This window comes from Amblyraja radiata, chromosome 5 (genome assembly GCF_010909765.2).
Source record: "Amblyraja radiata isolate CabotCenter1 chromosome 5, sAmbRad1.1.pri, whole genome shotgun sequence".
NCBI lineage: Eukaryota > Metazoa > Chordata > Chondrichthyes > Rajiformes > Rajidae > Amblyraja > Amblyraja radiata.
Genome location: NC_045960.1, coordinates 23,655,021 through 23,680,487, shown reverse-complemented (window position 1 = coordinate 23,680,487; position 25,467 = coordinate 23,655,021). Strand labels below are relative to the sequence as shown.

The 25,467-nt window shown below is 47.4% G+C and overlaps 1 protein-coding gene across 1 annotated transcript in view; it reads right to left on the bottom strand.

Annotated features, from left to right (window-relative positions):
* Window positions 1-24,982, bottom strand: part of LOC116973095 (galactosylgalactosylxylosylprotein 3-beta-glucuronosyltransferase 2-like) — a 42,176-nt gene extending 17,194 nt beyond the window's left edge. The window contains exons 1-2 of the mRNA XM_033020789.1: window positions 24,967-24,982; window positions 24,417-24,916 (exon numbers count right to left, since the gene is read on the bottom strand). Coding sequence (XP_032876680.1) covers window positions 24,417-24,899 — 483 coding nt within the window. The 5' untranslated portion in view covers window positions 24,900-24,916; window positions 24,967-24,982. The remainder of the gene's footprint in view (window positions 1-24,416; window positions 24,917-24,966) is intronic.
* Between the last annotated feature and the right edge of the window lie 485 nt (window positions 24,983-25,467).

Here is a 25,467-nt window from a genome sequence, read left to right as displayed (position 1 = left end):
TTCATAGAGTTATACAGCATGGAAATAGGCCCTTTGGCCCAATTGTCCATCCGGCCCAAGTCGCCTACCAGAGATAATCCCATTTGCTTGCATTTTCGACAAATCCCTCGAAACCTCGCCTGCCAATATACCTGCCCAGATGTCTTTTACACGTTGTAACTGTACCTACCTCTACAGCGTCCTCTGCAGCTCCTTCCACATACCCACCATCAGAAAAAAGATTTAGAAGATATTGGTGATAGATTTACTGAGTGACAGGAGTAAATAACAAAGTAAATCGTGAGTAGACATAAAAGTAAACAGTCAAATACAATCAGGGCCGGCGTTAAGCCGATTTGACCGATTACTCCCAATTGGGCCCCGCGCCTAATGGGGGCCCCGCACTAATGTTCAGTATTTCGTACGGAAATACGAATTCTCTTTGTTAAATAAAGATTTTTTTTAATTCGCCATCCGGATTTTTTTTAAACGAACATGCATAACAACCGCTGCACGGCCATCATACACAAACGATTTGTTAACTAGTGCTGTTAGCACTTCTTAACGGTAAGTAGTTAACACCTTGTTATGCGATGTCATGAATCTGCATCTATCCACATTCCTCAGTAAATGTTATAGTGTTTTGAACAAGTATTAATGACGCCGTGTTCAAAAGGGAACTGCAGATGCTGGAATATCGAAGGTACACAAAATTGCTGGGGAAACTCAGCGGGTGCAGCAGCATCTATGGAGCGAAGGAAATAGGCGACGTTTCGGGCCGAAACCCTTCTTCAGACTCATTTAATGACGCCGTGTTCCTTTGAATAAAATTCACGCGGCGTCATTAATACTTGTTTAAAACACAATTACATTACTGAGGAATGTAGATCGATGATACGTTGAGAATTTCATTTAACTCACCATCATGAGTGAGGGCCCCGGACCGCGAGAAGGAGCTACTTCCTGGTGTGCAGGTTAGTCATTCACCTACCGACCCACGTTGTGTCTCTCTGTCTTTTGCTCACTCCCTCCCTCCCTCTTTCTCTCGCGCTCTCTCTCCCGCTCCCCGTCTCGTCTCTCTCTAGCTCTCCTACTCCCTCTCTATCACCCTGTCCCCTCAGCATTCCCGGAATCATTGATGTTTAGCGGTAGACAAAAATGCTGGAGAAACTCAGCTGGTGAGGCATTCGCCTGGCCCGCTGAGTTCCTCCAGCACTCTGTGTTTTTTATTTGGCTCTGAAGTTGAAGGTGGCTCAGCGGGACGGGCAGCGGCTCTGGGGAGAGGGTTGTGTTTCTGGTCGAGACCCTTCTTCAGACAATCACAAGTACTCTCACCGACGCGAGTTCAGTTCGGTCTGAAGAAGGGTCTTCTCTCCAGAATCGCTGCGCTGCCTGTCTGCTGAGTTACTCCAGCTTTATGTCTATCTTCAATTTCAGAGAAATACAATTTCTCACGGAGGGCTTATAACGTCTCTAAACCCCTCTGGGAACCTCTGAACACCTCTAAACCCCCTCTAGCCCCCCTATTTCCCTCTATTCCCCTCTAAACAATTGTAAACACACCTGAACCCATCTGAAGCCCTCTAAACATCTCTAAACCGTTTAAACCCCCTAAGGCCGGCCATGCACGCACACACACAGACGCATACACACAAACACACACACTCAGTCACACAGACACAGAGACACAATCGCATACACTCATAAACACACACACACACACACACACATTCAATCTTTCAAAGTGCCGCTCATTTTATTAGATGTGTGACACTTTCATATAGTTTTTCAAAATTTTAGTATATCAAGCATTTAATGTTTTTTTTGGTTAAAGACGAGCATACTACACGAAATATAAACATACATAAATTTTTACTTTTCTAGAGTAGGGGCCCCGCCATCAATTTTCTAATTGGGCCCCGCAATTCCTAGCACCGGCCCTGAATACAATACATGGAGAAGAAAGGTGTAAAGGGACCAAACGTGGGCAAATGGGACCAGCTTACAGTAAATGGGCATCTTGGTTGGCATCTACGAATTGGACAAAGGGCCTGTTTAAGTGCTGTATGACTATGACTAAATAAGTCAAATGGAGTGAATTAGAGTGGAAAGTGGCAGACTGAAGGCAGGGCTCCATGCTCAATGACATCTTTGCACTTATCTTCAGTAGAGAAAAGGATCCTGCCTTTGTGACAAGGAATGAGGAAAGCAAATCTATGAGAGGGTTAAAGGAGGCACTTGATGGCTTTCATTGAAGCAGGATGTCCTTGGTGTAATGCATCTGAATGTTTCAAAATGTCTTTGATAAGTTGTCACATGAAAGAATGGTGCACAAGATAAAAGATCCTGGTATTGGGAGATATGTGTCAACATCGATTGAAGACTGGTTTACATATGGAAGAAAGGGAGCTGGAATAATGTAACAAGTAGATTGCCACAGGAATCAGTTCAAGGCCCTGAATTATTTAGAATTAATGATTTGGAAGAGGAGACAGAGCGTAATGTGTTGTAATCATAGAGTAATACAGCGTGGAAACGGACCCTTTGGCCCAATTTGCCCAAGCTGACCAACATGCCCATCTACACTAGTCCCAACTACCTGCTTTTGGCCCATATCCCTCTAAACCTACCCTATCCATGTACCTGTCTGAATGTTTCTTAAACATTGCGATAGTCCCTGCCTCAAATACCTCCTCCGGCAGCTCGTTCCATACACCCACCACCCTTTGTGTAAAAAGGTTACCACTCAGGTTCCCATTAAATCTTTCCCTCTCACCTTAAACCTATGCCCACTGGTTTTCCATTCCCCTAATCTGGGCTAAAGACTCAGTCTGTTTACCTGACCTATTCCTCTTGTGATGTTGTACATGTGTAAAGGGCTTTATCTGATTGAAACATATAAAACCATAGGAGGCCTGACAGGATAGGTCTTGAGATGTTTCCAAAGGCAGGAGAGACTAGACCTGGTTACGAGGAGGTGGACATTTAAACTGAGGTGCATGGGAATATCTTCTTGCAGAGGTTAGCAAACCTTTGGAACTCTCCATCAGGGAGGATTGTGAAGGCTAAATTAATACATGTATTTAAGGAGGAGACAGATAAGGATTTGAGGGCCCAAGGGAGATGGCACCAGAGGAGGAGATGCGTCTCGAGCCAGATCATCCATGATCATGTTGAATGGACAGGCTTGAAATGCCAGGTGGCCAACTCCTGCTCCTATTTGGTTATACGGTGCTGTGGAATATTTTTTACTCTGTTCCATATTTTATTAAAGTTGAAATCGAAAGTTTAAGTTTAGTTTAGTTCAGAGATACAGCGCGGAAACAGGCCCTTCGACCCTCCGAATCTGTGCCGACCAGCAACCTAATTAGCCTACAAACCTGTATGTCTTTGGCGTGTGGGAGGAAACCAAAGATCCAGGAGAAAACCCACGTGATCACGGGGAGAATGTACAAACTCCGTACAGGCTAGCGCCCGTAGTCAGGATCGAACCCGGGTCTCTGGCGCTGTAAGGCAGCAACTCTACTGCTGCGCCCATCAGAATGAAGGGTCTAAATTGCAGAATATAATAATGGAAGGTATTTGTGCGGATAATACAGCTGTTATGGTCCCTTTGAGTGTTCACATTTTGTTTAACAAAATAGATGGTACAAAATTCCAGTAATCGAAGCAGCAGTGAAAACATGGATGCAATTGGCTAAGCAAATGAAAACATAACCCCGGCTCCATCCCCATCCCTTTCTTCACTATATCGACGCCTGCATCAGGGCTGCCTCCTGCACCTGCATAGAGCGCCAGGATTTCATCAACCTTGCCACTAACTTCCATCCTGGCCTCAAATTCATGTGGATTACCTCTAACACCTCTCTCCCTTTCTCGATGCCTCTATCTCCATCACGGGAAACAGACTATGTAGTAATGTCTATTACAAACCCATTGACTCCACAGTTGCCTTGACTACACTTCCTCCCACTCTGCCTCTTGCAAGGATGCCTTCTGTTACTTTCAATTTCTCAGTCTTTGTCGCATCTGCTCCCAAGATAAGGCATCCTGGATGTCCTCTTTGTTCAGTACACGTGGTTTCCCCCTAGCTGGATAGATCCCTCACCTGCATCTCCTCTATGTCCCACTGTTCATCTCATTCTCCCTGCCCCACAGAGCACAAAAAACAGTTCCACTGGTTCTCACCTTTCACCCCACCTGCCTCCTCTCCTCTCTGTAACTGACACCCATTTGTCTCCTTTTCCCTTTAGTCAGAGGGTGGTGAATCTGTGGAGTTCTTTGCCACAGAAGGCCATGAAGGTCAAGCCAGGGGATATTTTTAAGGCAGAGATAGATAGATTCTTGATTAGTACAGGTGTCAGAGGTTATGGGGAGCAGGCAGTAGAATGGGGTTAGGAGGGAGAAATAGATCAGCCATGATTGAATGGCAGAGTAGTATTGATGGGCCGAATGGCCTAATCCTACTCCTCTTCCTTATGACCTAGCCTTGTCCCTTAGATCTGTCAATCAACCCCCCCCCCCCCCCACCTTACCTTGTGTAGGAAGGAACTGCAGATGCTATTTTACACCGAAGATAGACACAAAATGTAGGAGTAACTCAGCGGAACAGGCAGCAGCTCTGGAGAGAAGTAATGGGAGACGTTTCGGTCAAGAGTCTGAAGAAGGGTCTCGACCCGAAACGTCACCCATTTCTTCGCTCCAGAGATACTGCCTGGCCCGCTGAGTTACTCCAGCAATTTGTTTCGTATCTTCAATTATCACTTGCCAGGCTTTGACCCACCCCACCTCTCATTTCCAGCTTTCTCCCTCAACTCCAATCAGTCTGAAGAAGAGTCCCTACCCGATATGTCTCCTATCGATTCCCTCCATAATTACTGCCGACCCACTGAGTTCCTCCAGCACTTTGTGCTTTGCTGAAGATTCCAGCATTTGCAGTTTCTTGCGTCTCCATGGAGACAGTGAAAGGTTCTTATACAGTGCTGGTTTGCACCCTCTGATACCACAGTCTTGGAAAAATCAAGTAACCAGGATGTTCGATATAGTTTTAAACTAAAAGGGTTTAACAGTGTTATCATAAAGATAAGTCTGAAAAGAAAAGGTTATGATGGAGGATCTTGCAGTAAGCTGGATACAAATAACCAATTTAAAGAGAGATACAAAAACCTCAATTGTTACCTTGGCAACTAAAGTCACATTGAGGAACCATTAACAGTGCTATGTGAATGCACCAAACAAGATAGATGTTACAAAATAGAGGCAAATTGGTTCCCATCAAGTAGTTTCACTGTTTTGATGAGTTAGAGCAGCTTGGACAATGTAAGTTCTTTCTGTGATCTGAATTAGACAAGAATCATATGGAGAGCCTGTTTCTACAGAATGTTATGGTCACATTCAAGCCTCACCAACAGAAATGACTACATAAGGGACATTACAGTTTGTCTGATCATTCAGATAATGAGGACATTGGAGTGTACAGTAACTCTACCACACACAACGATGGTGGACAGATTTGAGTAAAGAAGTTACTGTACATACCAAGGATATTGTCTTGCAAATGAATCCCTACCTCTTTATTCTGTGTCTCAAACATATTACAAATTGCTAATCAAAATAATCGTTTCAGATTTGTTGATGGGCTTTGGTGACTGTCATTTGCAGGTTTAAAGTGAGGCTGCAGCATTGAAATTAATTTTCCACAGAGAATGTTGTTTGTCTAAGGTCTCTGCATGGACCACTTAGAGTGGGTTCATCGCACAGTGCGAAGAAACCGTGGGCCAACGTTTGCGCCAAGTTAGCCAAGGCACTGTTGTATATGTGTGGATAATGTGGCTGTAATCCTGAGGCTGGATATGGCCAATGAATGAGTTCAAGAACTGTTCGGAAACAAATATCTAGCAAATAGATGTGTTCTTCAAAGTGAACAATATCACAGAAGCTGAAGAGTCCTGGTGGAGATTGACTGGGTGTAGATGTGTGCTGACAGATCTTCTCACACTGTACGAGGTGGGAGATGTCTTGTTTAAATGTTGTGCAGATTACCCTGATCCAAATTTGTTAGAAATAATTATGAACTCTAATTTGGCCAAGGAGTCAGAAGCAGGAAGAGACAATGAGAAAGTACAAAGTTTCATTGAAGAACTTAACCTTGCATTGCACTTTTAGTACCTTTTTAGGTTATGCCCTACTCTAAAGGTAGATTAATGCATTCAGACAAAGTTGTTAAGCATGCAAGATCTGCCATTGGTATGTCAATGGAAAAGGCATCCAAGAATTTGAACACCACAAGTATAACTGGACTTCATTGTCACAGTGCCAGAGCAAAATCTAAGATGACTAAACCAAGTCCAAGGCACCAGAGTGAGACCATCTCATTGCAATGGCCATTGCTCCCTAAAGGCCAAACAGTTTAGAACAGTCAAATGTTTCATTTGCTGAAGGCAAGGTCACAATCCAAAGCCTGTAGATGCAAGGTTAAGGTAGCAATGAAAGCAACTTTACTGTTACACAAAAATTGCACAAAGTGCTGGAGCAACTCAGTAGGTCAGATATGATCTCTTGAACATGGATAGGGGATGTTTCAGGTTGGGTCTCTTCCTCAAACTGATTGCATTGAGAAGGAGTCCGACCCGAAATGTCACCTATCCATGTTCTCCAGAGATGCTGCCTGACCTATTAAGTTACTTCAGCACTTTATGTCTTTTTTTTTGTAAACCAGCATCTGCAGTTCCTTGTTTCTCAACTTTACTGTCAATTCAAAATGACAAAAGGAAGCAGGATTTAATACTTTGGAGGATCATTCAGACATGACGAACTGGGATTAGGCAGTGTCTGTACCACCAGCTTCGATGGCAGACAAGGTGGAATAAATATATGAAACAACAGCCAGCGCAATGACATGGAAATTGATACTGCTATAGGCAACTGGATAATGAGCCAAGACACTTGGTCTAGCTAGTTCAACCAGTTGCCGCAGATGCAAAATTCCTTCACACTGAAAGAGCTGTCAAGTGAAGCATCAAATCTAAGTGGATCTGAAAAAGAAAAAGGACATTTGTGTTCAAACTCGGAGCTAAATAGTGGATTCAACACAAAACCTGCAAGATCAGGAAGACTCCAAAAACCACTTAGGTTAGTTCATGTTCATTCGATGTGTCCCAATTATTTTACTTCTGCCTCACGGTTTATTTTATATAATAGGAGTATGTGAGGGTATGATTAAGCAAGGGTATGGTGATCAGTGTGTGCATCAGTGTGGGGTAGCACAATGTGCAGCCAGTTTCACTACTCTCTCACAGCTCCCACTACCCGGGTTCAACCCTGACTTCTGGTGCTATCTGGGTTGAGTTTGCACATTCTCCCTGTAACCACATGGGTTTCCTTTTTTTAAATTATATAAATCTTTAATTCAAAAAATAAAAATAAGCATACAGAGTATTAACACAATCAAAGATTGCCTATGTTGACAGTTTACAAACAAACGATCATCAAATTAATATATCGCCAACTCTATCAACAAATCACTTGACCTCCCGCGGCGACCAGCGTGCACGGAAAGCCTCCAAAGTCCCCGTGGACACCACGTGTTCAGTAGCGGACTGGGTCTAAAAATATTGGTTGCCAGGAGACAAAGGGGGCCCCACCCACAACTACAATGCTATCATTTACCAGGGGCCCACTTGCCATCACTTGCTATCACTTCATCAGGGGCCCACTTGCCATCGGGCAAGCTGACACCCTGGCCAGTCCGCCACTGCCCGTGTTCCTACTCCAGGGACGCACGGGCACGGACATAGGCTCGGAAAAGGGGCAGGAAGCCAACCCCGGAGCAGCCGTCGACTGCCTGCTGCCCGAACCCGTGAATGGCCATCTTGGCCAGGCCCAGAAGTGGACGGACAGGGAGATCACACGGTGGGAGACTCCACTAATGGTGGGAGTGTTGACCCACACATTGGACAGGTCTGCAGTTTGCTGCTCCACCACGGTGGGAGTGTTGAACATTACATTGGACGGGCCTGTAGTACCACCGCTTCACCACACGTTTAAAAAAAAAATTATACAAATACTTAATTCAACAAATAAAAACATATAAATTAGCACAATCAAAGACTGCCTATGTTGACAGTTTTACAAACAAACAAATATCAATTTAATATAAAGCCAACTTTATTGACAAAACACTCAATCTCCCGCGGCGACCAGCGTTCAGGGAAAGCCTCCAAAGTCCCCGTGGACATCGCGTGTTCCTACTCCAGGGGCATGCGGGCACGAACGTATGCCTGGAAAAGGGGCAGGCAGTCAGCGCTGGTGACCAGATTCCCGGCTTTAAGTATATCTCGATAAAATCCAGGCAACTTCCGCCGAGCGTGTCGACTGATGCCCGCTACCGGGAGCTGTGTGCCCTCCTGAAGGCAGCGACCCTGGCGGAAAAAGTACGTCGCCAGCGACTACCCACTGCCTGGACCCGCGAATGGCCATCTTGGCCGGCCCAGGAGCAGATGGACAGGGATATCCCCTCCTCCCTCCCAACCTTCCCCCCTCTGTACCGGGTGCCCAAATATCAGGAGTGTGGGGTTAAAATGCAGCCAATACTTGAGGAACAGCCCCTTCAGATAGTCGAACAGGGGCTGCAACCTCTCACACTGCATGTACAAATTAAACACGGTCTCTTCCTTGCCGCAGAAGTGACAGGCGGCTGGCGAGCCTGTGAACCAGCTCAGTAACCTGTTGCAGGCCACAGCCATGTGCGACACTCTCCACCCCAGGTCCCCGATGTAAAGGGGGAGAGACCTCCACTGAGGACCAATCCCGCCATCAGGTGGTAACGCGGACCGCCAGGGCGTGTCTGGACGGAAGACAAGGGCGAGGAAGTGCAGAGTGTGCAGGAGCAGCCTGTACAGTACGCGCCTCTCCATCACGGAACGGCACGCTGGGCATCTCGGAAAGGCGGCTCATGTTGCGTGGGGACGGCTCTCGGGAAGGGACCCGGGCCGTAGGAGGCCTGACCAACGCCCTAGCCGGGCAACGACTTTCACCTCTAGCTCCTGCCCGTTCGCCGGTCAAGCCCCCTCCATGCGACTCAGGTAGACCCCCAGGTAGAGGTGGTACGTGATGCTCCATGCATAAGATGTCATCTCCTCCGGCAGGGAGTCCACCTCCCATTGACCCACCAAGAGACCAGAACATTTCCCCCAGTTGATTCTGGCCGAGGATGCAGCCAAGAAAACTGGTAAAGCCAGGCCTGCCAACCGCCTCTGGAGAAGGCACAGGAATGGCTCTACACAGACAGAATACAGCTGGCCGGACATGGGACGTCCCTGACGTACCCCCCTCCTAAAGTGAATGGGGGCCAACAAAGAGCCGTTGACCTTAACAAGGCATTCCGCAACAGCGTACAAAAGCCGGACTCGGGCCACAAAGTGCGGTCCAAATCCGAACGCCTGCAGGGTCCCAAGAAGGTAGTCGTGCTCCACCCTGTCAAACGCCTTCTCCTGGTCGAGGGAGAGAAAGGCAACTGACTGACCAGCCCCCTGGGACAGAAGGATCAGGTCCCGGACCAGATGGATAATGTCCTGGATGGACCGGCCCGGGACTGTGGGGGACTGGTCTGGGTGGATCACTTGGGCCAGCACAGGACCCAGGTGATTCGCCATTGCACGTGCAAAGACTTTGTATTCTGAGCTGAGGAGAGAGACCGGGTGCAAGTTCTTCAAAAGGAGGAGATCGCCCTTCTTCGGGAGCGGGACAACGACTGCCCTGCGCCACGAGAAGGGCATCTTCCCGGTCGCCAGGCTCTCCCCCAGGACCTTCATTTAGTCACCCCCCAGGACATCCCAGAAGGCTCTAAGAAACTCCACCATCACCCCATCCAGTCCTGGAGACTTGCCCCCCCTGAGCTGATGCAGGGTAGCAGTCAGCTCCTCCAGAGTTAGGGGATCATCCAGGTGTTCAGCCACCTCTTCGCACACTACGGGTAAGCCCTCCCAAAGAGCCCCCTGCGCATCCCCACTAGATGTACCTGCGGAGAACAGAGTCCTGCAGGAAGACCGAACCGAGGCAGCGATGTTCTCTGGATCTGGGACAGAGGAGCCATTATCCACAAGCAACTCAACAAGCTGCCTGTGGGCTCCTCGCCACTTCTCCAGAGAAAAGAAAAAGGGGGAGGCGCGGTCCAGATCGTGCAACATCTGGAGTCGCGTCCTCACGTACACGCCCCGGGACCTCCTAAGCTGCAAGTCCCTCAGCGCACCCTTCTTCTCCTGGTACTTGCGCCACTCGCACGAGTCCCCACCAGTCCGACCCAAGCGAGACTCCGAGTCGAGCAACTCTCTCTCAAGCCGTCAGATCTCGGAGTTCCACCCCTTGGTCCACTCCTTCGCATAGTCCTGGCAAAACAAACGGATGTAGGCCTTCCCCATGTCCCACCATTGCCTTAGGGAAAGGAAACGCCTCTGCCTCTCTCTCCACTTCGCCCAGAACTGCCTGAATGAATCCCGGAATCGGCGATCCTCCAACAGCTGGCTATTAAAATGTCAATACGCGGACCCTGCCCGTGTGTACGCGCTGGGATAAAGTCCACTCGCACCAGGCAGTGGTCCAAGCAAGACACCGGCCGCATGGAGGCTGCCGAGACACAAGAGACATAGGCCTTGGAAACGTACAAGTGGTCAATACGGGAACCACCACCCTCAAACCTGTACGAGAAGGCACTAGAGTCAGGATGGAAATATCCAGAGAACCGGCCTCCACCGCCCTCTGAGGCAGAGAATTCCACAGACTCACAACTCTGTGAGAAAAAGTGTTTCCTCATCTCCGTTCTAAATGGGATAATAATAATAATAATAATAATAATAATAATAATAATAATAATAATAATAATAATAATAATAATAATAATAATAATAATAATAATAATAATAATATCCTTTATTGTCATTGCACGTCAGTGCAACGAGATTTAGTATGCAGCTTCCAACCGATGTAAAAGAAGAGTAAAATAAATAAATAGCTGTGTGACGTGACCATCCGAGGGAGACAGTCCAGAGGGGATGGGGGGCACTCAGCAGGGCCGGTTCAGAGCCGCTATAGCTCTGGGAATAAAGCTGTTTCTGAGTCTGGAGGTTCGGGCGTAGAAGGCCTTGTAACGTCTGCCGGAGGGAAGTAGTTCGAACAGTCCGTTACAAGGGTGTGAGGAGTCTTTATTACCCCTTATTCTTAAACTGTGGCCCCTGGTTCTGGACTCCCCCAACATCGGGAACATGTTTCATGCCTCTAGCATGTCCAAACCCTTAACAATCTTATATGTTTCAATAAGATCTCCTCTCATCTTTCTAAACTCCAGATTATACAAGCCCAGCTGCTCCATTCGCTCAGCATATGACAGTCCCGCCATCCCGGGAATTAACCTTGTAAATCTACGCTGCTCTCCTTCAATAGTAAGAATGTCCTTCCTCAAATTAGGGGACCAAAACTGCACACAATACTCCAGGTGTGGTTAGAACAGGTGTGGATAGAACATGGATAGAACATGGATAGAAAATGGTTTAAGGGACCAGCAGCATTGATCCTAATTAAGGGCCACATCAGCAAATTACAAGACCATATAACCAGGTCAGCTGTAATCCCGGAGTAGTCCAACCTTTTTGCAGCCAAGGCAGGTTGAGAAAAGTAGTTTGAAGGAAGTTTCCATAGAATGCATGCGAGACAATTATCTAGAATGATTTGTTTAGCAATCAGCTGGAAAACAGTCTATTTTTGGCTGTGGTTTGGTCTAATGAGGCAGGGTTAATGAGCAATCTAATTGTAAAGGATCCTCAGGGAAGATGCGATCATAATGTGATGGAATGATGTGTTAAATTTTAGAGTGAAATGTTCAAATCCCAAATTAAGACTTTAAATTGAAACAAATCCAATTACAGAACCATTGCAATAACTTTGTTTAGGTCACTGGGAAAACAATTGGATTAGAAGATACCACCTACAAACTGGGAACATTAAAAAACATTTTCAACAAGCATTGTGTAATTAATTAAAACTCCACTGAAAATGTCTAAATCCATGGGTATCCAGAGAAATTAGGAACAGCATTAAAATAAATTCAGGTCAACAACGTTGCCAAAAGCAAAAGTAAATCTGAATATGGAGAGGGTGGTATGACCAGAAACTTTAAAAAAGACAGAGGAAGCCTGAGAATAATTTTTTTTTTTAACTGCTTGTCAGAGCTTTTACATTCGTGCAACAAGAGAGATTAGCACGAGCGGTTCAGATTTTGTGAGGTAGAAAAAGGAATTACAATGGAGAATGAGAAAATACTGGATGGGTTTAATTAACTTACTGAACTTGTCTCAGGGTGGAAGGATAGAGAACATAATTGAAAAGTGCACTGAATCAAGGATCAAATGAACTTAAGGAATTTAAAGTAGTTAGAAACATAGAAATGAGGTGCAGGAGGAGTAGGCCATTCGGCCCCTCGAACTAGCACTGCCATTCAATATGATCATGGCTGATCATCCAAAATCAGTAACCCGTTCCTGCTTTCTCCCCATATCCACTGATTCCATTACCCCTAAGAGCTAAATCTAACTCTCTCTTGAAAACATCCAGTGAATTGGCCTCCACTGCCTTCTGTGGCAGAGAATTCCACAGATTCACAACTCTCTGGATGAAAAAAAAAATTTCATTTCATTCCTAAATGGCATACCCCTTATTCTTAAACTGTGACCCCTGGTTCTGTACTCCCCCAACATCGGGAACATTTTACATGCATCCAGCCTGCCCAATCCTTTAAGAAGTTTATATGTTTCTATAAGATATCCTCTCATCCTTCTAAATTCCAGTGAATACAAACCCAGTCGATCCTTCCTTCATCATTATACCGTTAATATCGTTATTAAAATTGTGTTGGCTGCGGCAAGTGGTTCAGAAGGAATCCAGCATCGTTTAGCTGTTCCCATGCGAGGACATTCCAGATTGAGACTCAGGAGTCTACCTCTCCAACCCTCAACCAGTCAGACCTGCCATAGGGTCCAGGATCACATTCATTTCACAGGGCATCTCAGCCTGGGGAATGAGGAAGTTAAGTCATTGAATCAAAAGGCTCATGTGATGCCAACCATCAAGTCCTGTCTGCACTAAACCTATTTACCTCCATGTCTTGGTGATTCAGGGGCTCGTTTCCTTAAATGTTACGAGAGTCGCTGCTGTTACCACTCCTTTCAAGTTCCATCTGACCTCTGTGTGAAAACAATTGTTTCCTTATATCCAGTGGGGTCTCTTTGTTTACCAGTGTCACCACCTCCATAATGTCAAAAACTAGACTTTCATGTTCTTAATATTGAAAAAGATCACTAAAAATAAAACATATTCACTAAATTAGGCCTTTAAACAGCATAGCACGATGATCTGCTATAGACCAACATCATAGAACGATATACATACCACCAACACCTTGCCCACAAAAAAAGCACTGTATCCTTTTAACTTGCTTATCTTAATCTATGCCTACTGCTATGATAAAAAGTCTATAAATGTCTACCATATCTCCGCCTCCTATAATTTTGTACACCTGTATCAGGTCTGCTCAGCTTTCTCCACATAATGAAAACAAACCCTGCTTATCCGTCTCTCCACACAACACTCCATTCCTGGCATCATCCCTGTGAATCTCCTCTGCATCCTCTCCAGTGCATTCACATCCTTTTTATGCTCTGTTGACCAAAACTGCACACAGACCTCCAGATGTTATATAAACTGCGCTGTTACTTCCTCAGTCTCGTATTCTATGCCCCAGCTAACCAAGGCGAGCATCCTTTATTTGTTATTTCCCGCCGTATCATCTGTGTTGCCAACTTCGGAGACTTTAGACGTACAACAAAGATCCTCCGTTCTTCAATATTCTTTAGGGCCTTACCCTTCAGTGTGTATGTCCTACCCTTATTTGACCTAACAGGCATAATTTCAGAGAATGCTTTTTGTGATTGCGCTTTAATGACATGTTTTGAAACAAAGCGATCGTTTTTAAGTTTTGAAACTTAGGACCACACGTCTGAGAGGCTTCAACCCTCCTCAGAGGCCCCTGGCAGCTGAGGTGAGTCGACTGGCCATCTCAATCCAGCCCAGACAAGTGGGCTCAACGGGCAGGGGGGGTGAATTCAGTTTCATTTGGTGCCAAAGGAGGGGAATTACAGGAGAAATTACAGGGAGTGAAAGATGGCACGCTCTCTGCCGCCTTACATGCTAAGGTTGTCAAATGGCTTGTGCTGGTGACAAAGAGCACATCAGGCTTGATCAGTGAAGGCAAGGCCACAGGATGACTTGAAAATCACAACACAATTGGGCAGAATTACAAAGGGCTCCATAAAACAAAAATAGGTTTGACAATCTTGAGAGCGTGGCAGACAGGGTAGACAAAATCCAACTCATGGATCAAGTATATTTGGATTTTAATAAGATATTGGTATGGGAATTAAAAAAACTGCAGACGATGGAAATCTGAAATGCAAACAGAAAATACTGGAAAGGTCAGGAAGTATCTGTGGGGAGAGAAACGGAGTTAATGTCCATTCTCCCTTGTTCTCTCCAGCAGGATTCTCATGACTTGATGCCTTGTTTGTTAACTCTGTTTTGTATGGAGTAGGAAACCGTATAAGAAATGACCCTTGCCTCAGGGCAGCCGGGAAGGATCAGATGTGGCAGATCAATGGTCTCGTGCAGCCGCTGAAGAATCTCAGACTGTGACATTGGACTCTTGGGCTGCATGGACATCTTGCACTGGATGCATGCCGGCCACAGTGTGAAGTGGACAGCTCCAGTTGGTGCCGCCATGATTACTACAGTACGTAAACCTCCATATTCTGGGGCAGTTACTTCCCAGCTATTATAAGGCAACTGAACCATCCTATCAACAACTAGAGAGCAGTCCTGAGCTACTATCTACCTTACTGGAGACCCTTGGACGATCTTTAATGGGACTTTACTGGACTTTATCTTACACTAAATGTTATTCCCTGGCCACAGAGATCCATACAGTGCAGTTCTGATGAAAGGTTATTGACCTGATATGTTAACTGTTTTTCTCTGCAGACTATTACTGCCTGATCTACCATGTGTTGCAGCATTTTTAGCTTTTACTAGACCAAGTGGGACCTGTCGGGCCCCGTTCCCCAACGCGGGGGGGAGGGTGAGCGATGTCACAGTTGGTCCCCGAACGTGGCGTCGGCGCTCACCCCGGAGACAATCACCCGTTCCCCCAACATAACCCATTCACCCAATGCAATATTCCACCACTCGCCCATAAGCCCCAACTGCGCGGGGGGGGGGGGCAGTCAGCGCTTCCCGGAGCCAATGAATGGACTCGACTTTTGGAGCGGCGTCAGCGCTCCCTGGAGCCAATTAATGTGGGGGGGGGGGCAAAAATCTCACTCTCCTTACTCCCCTTGAAGCTGCTGATCCCATTGTCTCTGTCACCTCTCCCTCCCTCTCTTTTTCCCTACCCTCAGTCACTCCCTACCCTCACCTCTCTCCTTTCGCACTACCCCACTAAAGACAATGTTTAAATAACATTTCTTCTCCTCCTATCCCCCACTCCATCAACTCTCACAGTTTCTGTATTGGCAGCAGGGATCACATTGTGATGTCATTTTCGGTTTTCGGAAACTTCACTGCAGCTTGTGTAAATGAGATCTCATTGTGATTGGATGACTGTGGGATGCCATTGTGAGATCATCACTGGAAGCTGCTAGAAAAGTCTCCCACTCACAGGCAGTTATTATTTTCAAAGTTGGCTTTTTTTTAAACTTTAAATATCAATAACTTGTGAAATATAACATCAAATGTGAAGAAACTTGATAATAATGACGACAGGAAAAAATTAAGTTGATTCTGCAAAGGTTTTTGCGCTATTTTGACGTAGTTCCTTGATCTCACAGACAGACAGACAAACAAACAAGATTAGACTTTTAGTATAATATAGATTTCAGATCTCAGCACTTTCTGATTTCCATAAATTGGGCAGCATGATGGCACTGCTATAAAGTTGCTGCCTTACTGCACTGGAAACCAGGGTTCGATCCTGCCTACAGATGTTGTCTGTGAGGAGTTTGTATATTCTCCCTGTGACCATGTGGGGTTTCTCCGGGAGCTCCGGTTTCGTACGACACTCCAAAGACTTATAGGTTTGTATGTCAATTGGCTTGGTATAATTGTAAATTGTCCCTGGTGTGTGCCGGATAGTGTTAGTGTGCAGGCATCGTTGGTTGGCGTGGAAGTGGGCCGAAGGGCCTGTTTCCGTGCTGAATCTCTAAACTAAACTAAATTATGTTGCCCTTTATCCAAGAAACCTGCGGCATGAATTGGAGCAAAAGCTTTAAGAGCTGAGGTTAAATCACATCTAGTGCAGGGCACTGGTCTTTCGTTATGAGGAAGGAAGAAGGAGCAGTACTGAACTCCCAACATGGTGTCCGACTGTGCCGGGCTGGAAAATGACACAAGGACAAGGGACAACAAGTGCAGAAATGGCAATAATGTTAGAACTGGATCAGAAAAGAAAAAAAGATTCAGAAAGCCTAATAAGGCTTCATAAACGGCAGTGATGTGGTCAGTCCCAATGGATTTCAATAAATGCAATTTCCTCTGGGATGTACCCAGTACATTTTACAGCTGTGTACGCTACATTTACGATTAATTGAAACCCAACAGTCTCCTTCCACTTGGTTTCATTGTCACTTTCTACTGATAACACTCTCTTGCCAAATCATCCAGGCCCTTGTTTAACAAACCAACCATCACTTTTCCCCATCAAACATTCTTTCCCTGTCCCGCCATTCCAAACTAACCTCAAACTCAAGAAGGCAAAAAGAGTAGGCATTCCTGAAGGGCCAATTAACGCCTCTTATACTTATACACGTCAGGAACACGAGATAAAATCAAGTATCAAGTATCCTTTGTTGTCTCTCAGGCTTTTCAGTCTGAATGAAATTTTGTGCCTTGCAGTCATAACATAGAATAAAATAACAAAACACACAATAAACACAGATTTAACATCCGCCACAGTGAGTCCACCAGGCACCTCCTCACTGTGATGGAAGGCAAAAGTCTTAAAGTTCTTGTCTCTTCTCTCCTTGTTCTCCCTCTGCGCCGAGGCGATCCAGGCTTCCGATGTTGTGACCCCGCCGGGTGATGGTAAGTAAGTCAGTCCCGCGGATGAATCCGAGCTCCGCGAACGGGCCGGTTCAAACTCCGCGGCCTGGGGCGATCGAAGCTGCCGAAGCTGCCGCCCTCCAGCTCAGCGGACGAAGCTGTTGTTGCGGGAGCTCCGGAGAAACAGGTCACCAACCTGTGACCTGCGAGCACCCGATGTTGTCGTCCACTGGGCCCGCGGTCGAGCCTCCGAGGCTCCGAAGTCGGGTTGCCGCCGCCGCAACGCCGCCACAGCCCCAAAGTCGGCCAGCCTCGTGTTGGCAAGTCCTGGCTGGCTCTGCCTCCGGTGCCTCGATGTCAGTCCCAGTTGGAGGCCGCCAGCTCTGCGATTAGGCCTCAGCGCAGACTTAGACGGGGGATACGACAAGAAACGGTCGCATCCCCCCGAAGGAAGACTAAATCAAGTTTCTCCCCCCCCCACCCCCCCACACACATACACAACTAAAATAAACTGAAATAAACTGTGACAATGGGACAAGAAAAAGAAAAAAAGAAAAAAACAAACAGACTGCAGGCGAGCCGCAGCTGCTAGGGCAGCGCCGCCACTTCCGGATATAGGATAAAATAGATTAGTACAATGATTTAAATCCGATTCACTTCTAACCCATTGCAGACATTGTCTATGGAAATGTGCTACAAGCTGACAACCATATTCTGCACTCTGTGTCTTCCTCTTTGCTCTGCCTATTGTACTTGAGTTCAACGTGATTATAATTATGTACAGTATTATCGGAACAGAGTGGACAGCAAGCAAAACATCTCGATACACATGATAATAATAAACCTAAACTTAATATCAAGACAATGCAATGGACAGCACAGATTTAATGTCGTTGGCAAAACGATCAGAGGTGGATAAGCAGTTTTACAGTGATATACAATGACTCAAATGCTTTTGAAACAAGGTGAATTGGAACTTTCCAAAACCAAGTCAATAACATGGCGAAGGCTCTATGAACCTTCATTGCCATAACTTAGAAATCGAGTTTAAAAATATGGTTCTCCCATAACTTTAGGGGATAGTCCCGATCTTCCACATTATCTTCTTTGCAGATATTACATTTCTTTGTAACTATAACGCTACAATGCTGTAAAACTATAGTCTGACCGCTGACATTTTTCTCTTTACACTACTATACATACTTGTGTTTGGCTTGATTGTATTCTTGTATTGTATTATCTGATGTAATTGGTCTCACACTAACAACGGTTTTTCACTGTATCTTGGTACACATGACAATGATAAACTAACACTATATCAACAAAACAAGAAAGAGGTGCAAAATGACTTTGCTTGCCTCAGACAAATATATTCAAACGCCATATATACTCAAAACCTTTGATAATAAAATGAAAGCTGCAAATGAAACAAATCTGAACAATCCGTTCTGGCTGAGTGCAGCACTGAGGAGAATGTTGCTGTGCTGGGCCTGAGCTGAGTGTGTTCTGTGCATTGCATTAGTTTGCTCAACAGCAGATGTAAAGCTCCTTCAAAATCACCAACCATCAAAACTCTGGTTATTGGAAAATTGAAGATTAAACTTCTATTTCCTTCTGATTCCACCTGGTGGCTCCCTCATCTCATTCCCTGCTGTTGCTTCACCCCTGCCAGGACTCGGTGCAACGATACACTAGGTCATCTCTCCAACGACACTCTGCAGGTTCACGACATGCCCACACAACTTCACTTCCTTTGAAGAAGGGTCTCGACACAAAACATTCCTTCGCTCGAGAGATGCTGCCTGTCTCGCTGAGTTGCTCCAGAATGTTGTGTCTATCTTCGATTCAAACCAGCATCTGCTGTTCTTTCCTACACACTTCACTTCCTTTGCACCATGCTTGCCAACAATCTCCTGTCTCCCTTAGAACATAAGTTGTAGATGCAGGAGAAGGCCTCTTGTATCTGCTCAGCCATTCAATGTCACGATTGATATTTTGTACCCCTTAACAACTAAAACCTACCATACAGAGACTGGGCTTTTTGGGAGAGTATTACATAGTTTACCACTCATTGGTGAAGATATCTCGCTCCTGATAGCCAACCTCTTATTGTGAGAACATGACCTCCAGTTTAAATTACTAGATTTTAGAGATACAGCACGGAAACAGGCCCTTTGGCCCACCGAGTCCGCACTGAGAAGCGATCACCCCATACACTAGCACTATCCTACACACTAGGGACAATATACAATTTACAGAAGCTGATTAACCTGCAAACCTGTACTTCTTTGGAGTGTGGGAGGAAACCGGAGCAAACGGAGAAAACCCATGCAGTCACAGGGAGAACGTACAAGTTCCGAAATCAGGATGGAACCCGGATCTCTGGCGCTGATAGGCAGCAACTCTGCTGCCCCTCTAGGCAGTGGAAACGTCAAAACACCATCAGCAGGAATTTAGTGCATTTCAATGAGATCACCTCTCCAAGATGCTTTTAAACTCAATACTCTCAATCCGCTGAGAGTAACTGAACACCTACAAATTGAGTGATTTAAAGAAGGCATGTATGACTTGTTCAGGGTGAAACATGAGGAAACAAATGGCAGAGCAGTCCATGTTCTGTAGAATGCTGTAGATCATCATCACATCTTTGATCTGGAATATGGGAGGAAACATGTTAGCCGCCTCCCCTGCAGGAAACATACCCAATACGGTAAAGTTGTTGGCAGCCACTGGATGTTGGGCAAGTACATCATTAAACCAGGGTGGAAGTAAGAGAAGACTTATCTGACAGGCTGGAAGAAGTATGGTGAGAAGATTTTATTGACCAATAATACCAGTTTAGCTGGGTCAGATGGCCAGTTTCAATAAGCAAAACACAAAGTGCTGGAGGAATCCAGCAGGTTAGGCAGCACATGTGGAGGGATCGAACAGTTAACGTTTCAGGTTGAGACCTTCTTCAGAGTGAATGGAACGTGGGAGAGATTGCTGGAAAAAAGCATTTGGGCAGGACAAAGCCTGGCAAGTGATAGGTGGGTAGAGGTGAGGGGGTGTAGGAAGGAACTGCAGATGCTGGTTTATACCGAAGATAGATACAAAATGCTGGTAGTAACTCAGCGGGACAGGCAGCTTCTCTGGATAGAAGGAACAGGCGACGTTTCGGTTCGAAACGGGTCTGAGGAAGGGTCTCGACCCGAAATAAGAATAAGGGGTAAGCCATTTAGAATGGAGACGAGGAGACACTTTTGGTCACATGATCAACCGTGAGGTTCCACTATTAAACCGTGAAGTTTCAATATTGTACATTGAAGTGAAAGCCGACATATAAAGATCTGAAGCTTAAAGATCCCTAGAGACAGTCTTCATTTAACCAAGACTGTGCAGAGAGACTGGGAATCAATGCAATGCTGACAGCTATCAGCAGCTATTGTGTAGGCGTTGATGGCTTCAAAACAAGCCAACACAATTCCTCTTGTCAAAACAATCTGCACAACAAAACGTAGTCTGTTGATGATATGACAAAAGCTTGAAGAATAGGTAATTAATCGTAAGGAAGAAATGTCAGGATTACGTACATTCTTTACAGATGAAGAACGAGTGAGAACAAGTGGTCTTATATTGTTATTTCAACTAAATATGCATGGTACAGGAGTCACACAGCGTGGAGACAGGCTCTTCGGCCCAACTTGCCCATGCTGACCCCATTTACACTAGTCCCACCTGCCTTTGTTTGGCCCATATCCTTAACCTATCCTATTCATGCACCTGTCTAAATGTTTATTAAATGTTGTAATAGTACCTGCCTTAACTACCTCCTCCAGCAGCTCTTTCCATACAGACATCACACTTTGTTTAAAAAAGTTGCACTGTAGGTTCCTTTCCCCCCTTCACCTTTCCCCACTTCACCTTAAACCAATGTCCTCTGGTTCTTGATCCCATACTCTGGGCAAAAGACTTTGTGCACGAACCCGATCTATTCCCCTCATGATTTTATACACCTCTATAAGATCACCCCTCATCCTTCGCCGCTCCAAGGAATAAAGTCCTAGAATGAAGTACACCAGCACTCTCATGTCCCTTTGCACATCCAATTTTTGAATTCTCTCCCCATTTGGAAAATAGTTTTCTTCTTTATTCCTACTACCAAAATGCATGACTCCACACTTTGCTACATTATATTCCACCTGCCACTTCTCTGCCCATTCTCCCAACGTGTCCAAGTCGCTCTGCAGAGTCCCTTGCTTTCTCTGCACTACCTGCCCCCCACCTATTTTCGTATAATTCACAAACTTGGCTACAAAGCCTTCTATCCCCTCATCCAATTCATTAATATACAAAGTGAAGAGTAGCAGCCCCAGCACCAACCCCTGCGGAACTCCAATAGTCACTGCAGCCAACCAGAAAAAGCCCCCCTTTATTGCCACTCTGCAAATTCTGCCATCCAGCCAACCTGCTATCCATGCTAGTAGCTGCCCTTCGATACCATGGGCTCTTATCTTCCTTAGCAGCCTCACGTGTGGCACCTTATCAAAGGATTTCTGAAAATCCTGCTATTTATTTCCTCAAAGAATTCCAACAGGTTCGTCAGGCAAGATCTCCCCTTCACAAAACCGTGCTGAACTTGGCCTATTTTATAAGGTGTGACTAAGCACATACAGACCTTGTCTTTTATAATGGACTTACCAAAATCTTACCAACCACTGAAGTCAAGCTAACCGGCCTCTGGTATCCAATCATTTGCTTCACTCCCATCGCGAATATTTGCAATTTTCCAATCATCTGGAATCACTCCTGGCCCTAGTGAATCTTGAAAGACCACAACTAACCCATTCGCAATCTTGGAAGCCACCTCTTTCAGAACTCTGGGGTGCAGCCCATCCGGTCCAGGTGACTTACCAGCCCTTTAACTTCCCAAGCACATATGAAGGTACCAAGCACCTTCTCCTTAGTAATAGCCACTCCACTAACTTCAATGTCCACTCTTGCCTCTTTCTTACTCTTTATATAACTGAAGAAATGCTGCTATCCACTGTCCCCTCCCACCCAACCTACAACCCCCAGCTTTGCTCCAGACCCAACCCCCCTCTTCCGTCGGTCGCCCTCATTGCCTGTGGGGCAGCGGGCAGCTGATGTCTGCGTACAATCCGGTGTGGTTAAAATCCACTGCCCGAGCCAACAGCTTCTTTCTACTGTTCAAAAGGGAACTGCAGATGCTGGAATATCGAAGGTACACAAAATTGCTGGGGAAACTCAGCGGGTGCAGCAGCATCTATGGAGCGAAGGAAATAGGCGACGTTTCGGGCCGAAACCCTTCTTCGGGGTTTACATCGGGGAGACCAAGCGTAGGTTGGGCGATCGTTTCGCCGAACACCTCCGCTCAGTCCGCAATAACCTACCTGAACTCCCGGTGGCTCAGCACTTCAACTCCCCCTCCCATTCCCAATCCGACCTCTCTGTCCTGGGTCTCCTCCATTGCCAGAGTGAGCAACAGCGGAAATTGGAGGAACAGCACCTCATATTCCGTCTGGGGACCTTGCGTCCGTATGGCATTAACATTGAATTCTCCCAATTTTGCTAGCCCTTGCTGTCTCCTCCCCTTCCTTAACCCTCTAGCTGTCTCCTCCCACCCTCCCATCCGCCCGCCCTCGGGCTCCTCCTCCTCCTCCCCTTTTCCTTCTTTCTCCCCCCCCACCCCCCCATCAGTCTGAAGAAGGGTTTCGGCCCGAAACGTCGCCTATTTCCTTCGCTCCATAGATGCTGCTGCACCCGCTGAGTTTCCCCAGCAATTTTGTGTAGCTTCTTTCTACTAACGTCCTGCATCCTTCCAGTGTTCTGACAGGCATGAAGCGATGGATCCCCTCGGGAAATGGCAGTGGCTGAGTGGAGCCTGCCTTGTTACAGCTGAGACCACTCTGGCCACAGTAAATGGGCAGGATGAGGCTGGCTGGCTGCAGCAGGTTGCTGAGGGCTATCTCACATATACACTGCTTCTGGATGCGGCACCATCTCTCGTGTATACAGAGCGTGCTAGTATACCAAACCATCTCTGTGATGTATACTACACCCAGCAGAGGCATAATCTCTCGCATCTACTGAGCAGGCCCCAGCATGCACACACTGTGTACGCTTCCCCGTCGTATACTTTGATATACATCAGTTCTTGGATAGACGCTGCCCTCCACTTCTCATAATGACTCTATAAAATAAACTGCTCCGGGATATACATTATCTCTGATATACATCATCTGCAATGTCTCGATTCATATATATATACATATATACGTTGCCCCGGTGCCCGCAGCATCTCGGGGGTACACACCGACCCCAGTATGCGCGGACCTTTGCCTTAACAAGGTCCTCACCTCGAGTCTCACGTCCTCAGCGTGTGAGGTTTTAATGGGAACTGTTTAGGAATTGTTTGTCAATTGAGTTGCCGCGGAAGAACAGGCAAGAGTTAGTTATACAAGGTGCGCCGAGACGAGAAACAAAGGGATGGTCGTGGAAAATACAGAGATAGATAAGATACAGTAAAAAGCATTCGAGAGGAACGTTGACAAATAGGTAGAAACAGACATAGTCGACATGGAGAGATATCGAGTGTAGGTGGAGGGGGATGGATACAATAATGTCGGCCGCAGATGAATGCTGGGGGTGAGAGGGGGGGGGGGGGGGGGGGGGGGGGGGGGAGGACAGGGGTGAGGGAAGTGGTTTGGAAGGATGGGGTATTAAAGGATAACAAAGTATATCCTCGGGTGGAGAGTCTGGAAGCGGGTGTCGGGAGAGAGAGAGAGTAAAGGGAAGAGTGGGAATCCAAACAGATAACGCCGCGCACACAGACACCAGAGACCGCTGGGATCATGAACACAAACGTGCTGGAGGAACTCAGCGGTTCAGGCAGCATATGTGGAGGGAATGGACAGACACCGTTTATGAATGGGGGGGGGGGGGGGAGGGGAAGAGAGAGGGGGGAAGAGAGAGGGGGGAAGGGAGGGGAGGCGGGGGAGAGAGGGTGAGAGTGGGGAGACAGTGTGAGTAGGGCAGTGGGGGATTAGGAACGGATAGATAATGGGGAGAGCGGAGCTAGTGAGGTGAGGGGCGGCAGTGGAGTGGCTGATGGGGATTGAAGTTGAGCGTTAGTGGTGAAGGGAGGCAGTGGGGTGGCTGGGGGAGAGAATGAGGGAGGGGAGAGAGTGGGGGTGAGGGGAGGGAGAAGGTGGAGAGAGGGGCCACAGGGGGGTTGGGGGGGGGGGGTGTGGGGAGGGGAAGCAGTGGAGGTGGTGCTGGCCAGCGCCGTGCTCACCTACCTCGTAGAAGAGCTCAAGGCTGTAGGTGTTGTCATCGTCCGCGAAGAAGACAACGCCGGCCGTGTGTGAGGAGCGGTTCTTGCGGACCCAGCGCAGCCCCTCGTTCCTCTGCTCGGTGGCCCGGGGCAGGCCGGCCCGCTTGTAGCGGCGGGGAGTGGGGACATACAGGAGGGTGTAGGACAGGAGGCCAGAGGCAGCGAGCAGCTCGGACACCAGGCGGCTGCGGCCGGCCGCGTCCTCCACCAACACCCAGTGGAAGCTGGGCAGCTGGCGGAAGGTGTTGGCCAGGCGGGTCAGCTCGGCCTTCTGCACCGGCCGGCTGTAGGTGGGGGTGATGGCGTAGATGGTGGGCAGTGACAGGTTGGCTGCTGGAGGCAGCGGCGTCTCCCGGGGGCGCCGGCCAGAGTCAATGTCCGCCAGCATCAGCAGCATCAGCGCCCAGGGCAGGGCGAGGCACAGGCGGCCGATCACAGCCCCCCTCATGGCGGGGCCGCCGACCCGACCCGACCCGACCCGACCCAGCCCAGCCCAGCCCAGCCCAGCCCAGCCCAGCCCAGCCCCGCCGCTCACACTCACACACACATACACATACACACACACACACACACACCTACCTCATCCCCTTCCCCACCGGCCGCCCACACCCGCCCCACCGCGGCCACAGCGGCCGCTCACACACTCCCGCTGCCCGGCAGCCGATCCGGCGTCTCCCCGCAGCTGCGGAGTAGGGGATCAAGGAGGAGTGAGAGAGATAGAGATAGAGTGATGGAGAAAACGGGCTGGCAAAGGGAGACGAGGAGGGGAGGGGGCTGGGTGGGGAGGAGTGGGGGGAGCGAACATACAGAGGAGGAGAGGGAGGGTGGCGGTGTACAGGTATGAGGGGTAGGAGCTGAGATGAAGAGAGGAGAGGAGGGAGAGAAGAGGGAGGGAGAGTGTGGAGGGGATGAGGAGGAAGGGGGGAAGGAGAGAGACGGTTGGGGAGGAGAGGAAGGAAATGGGGGAAGAAAGAGAGCGAGAGCGAGCGGGAAGGGGGCAAGTGGGAGAGAGGGAG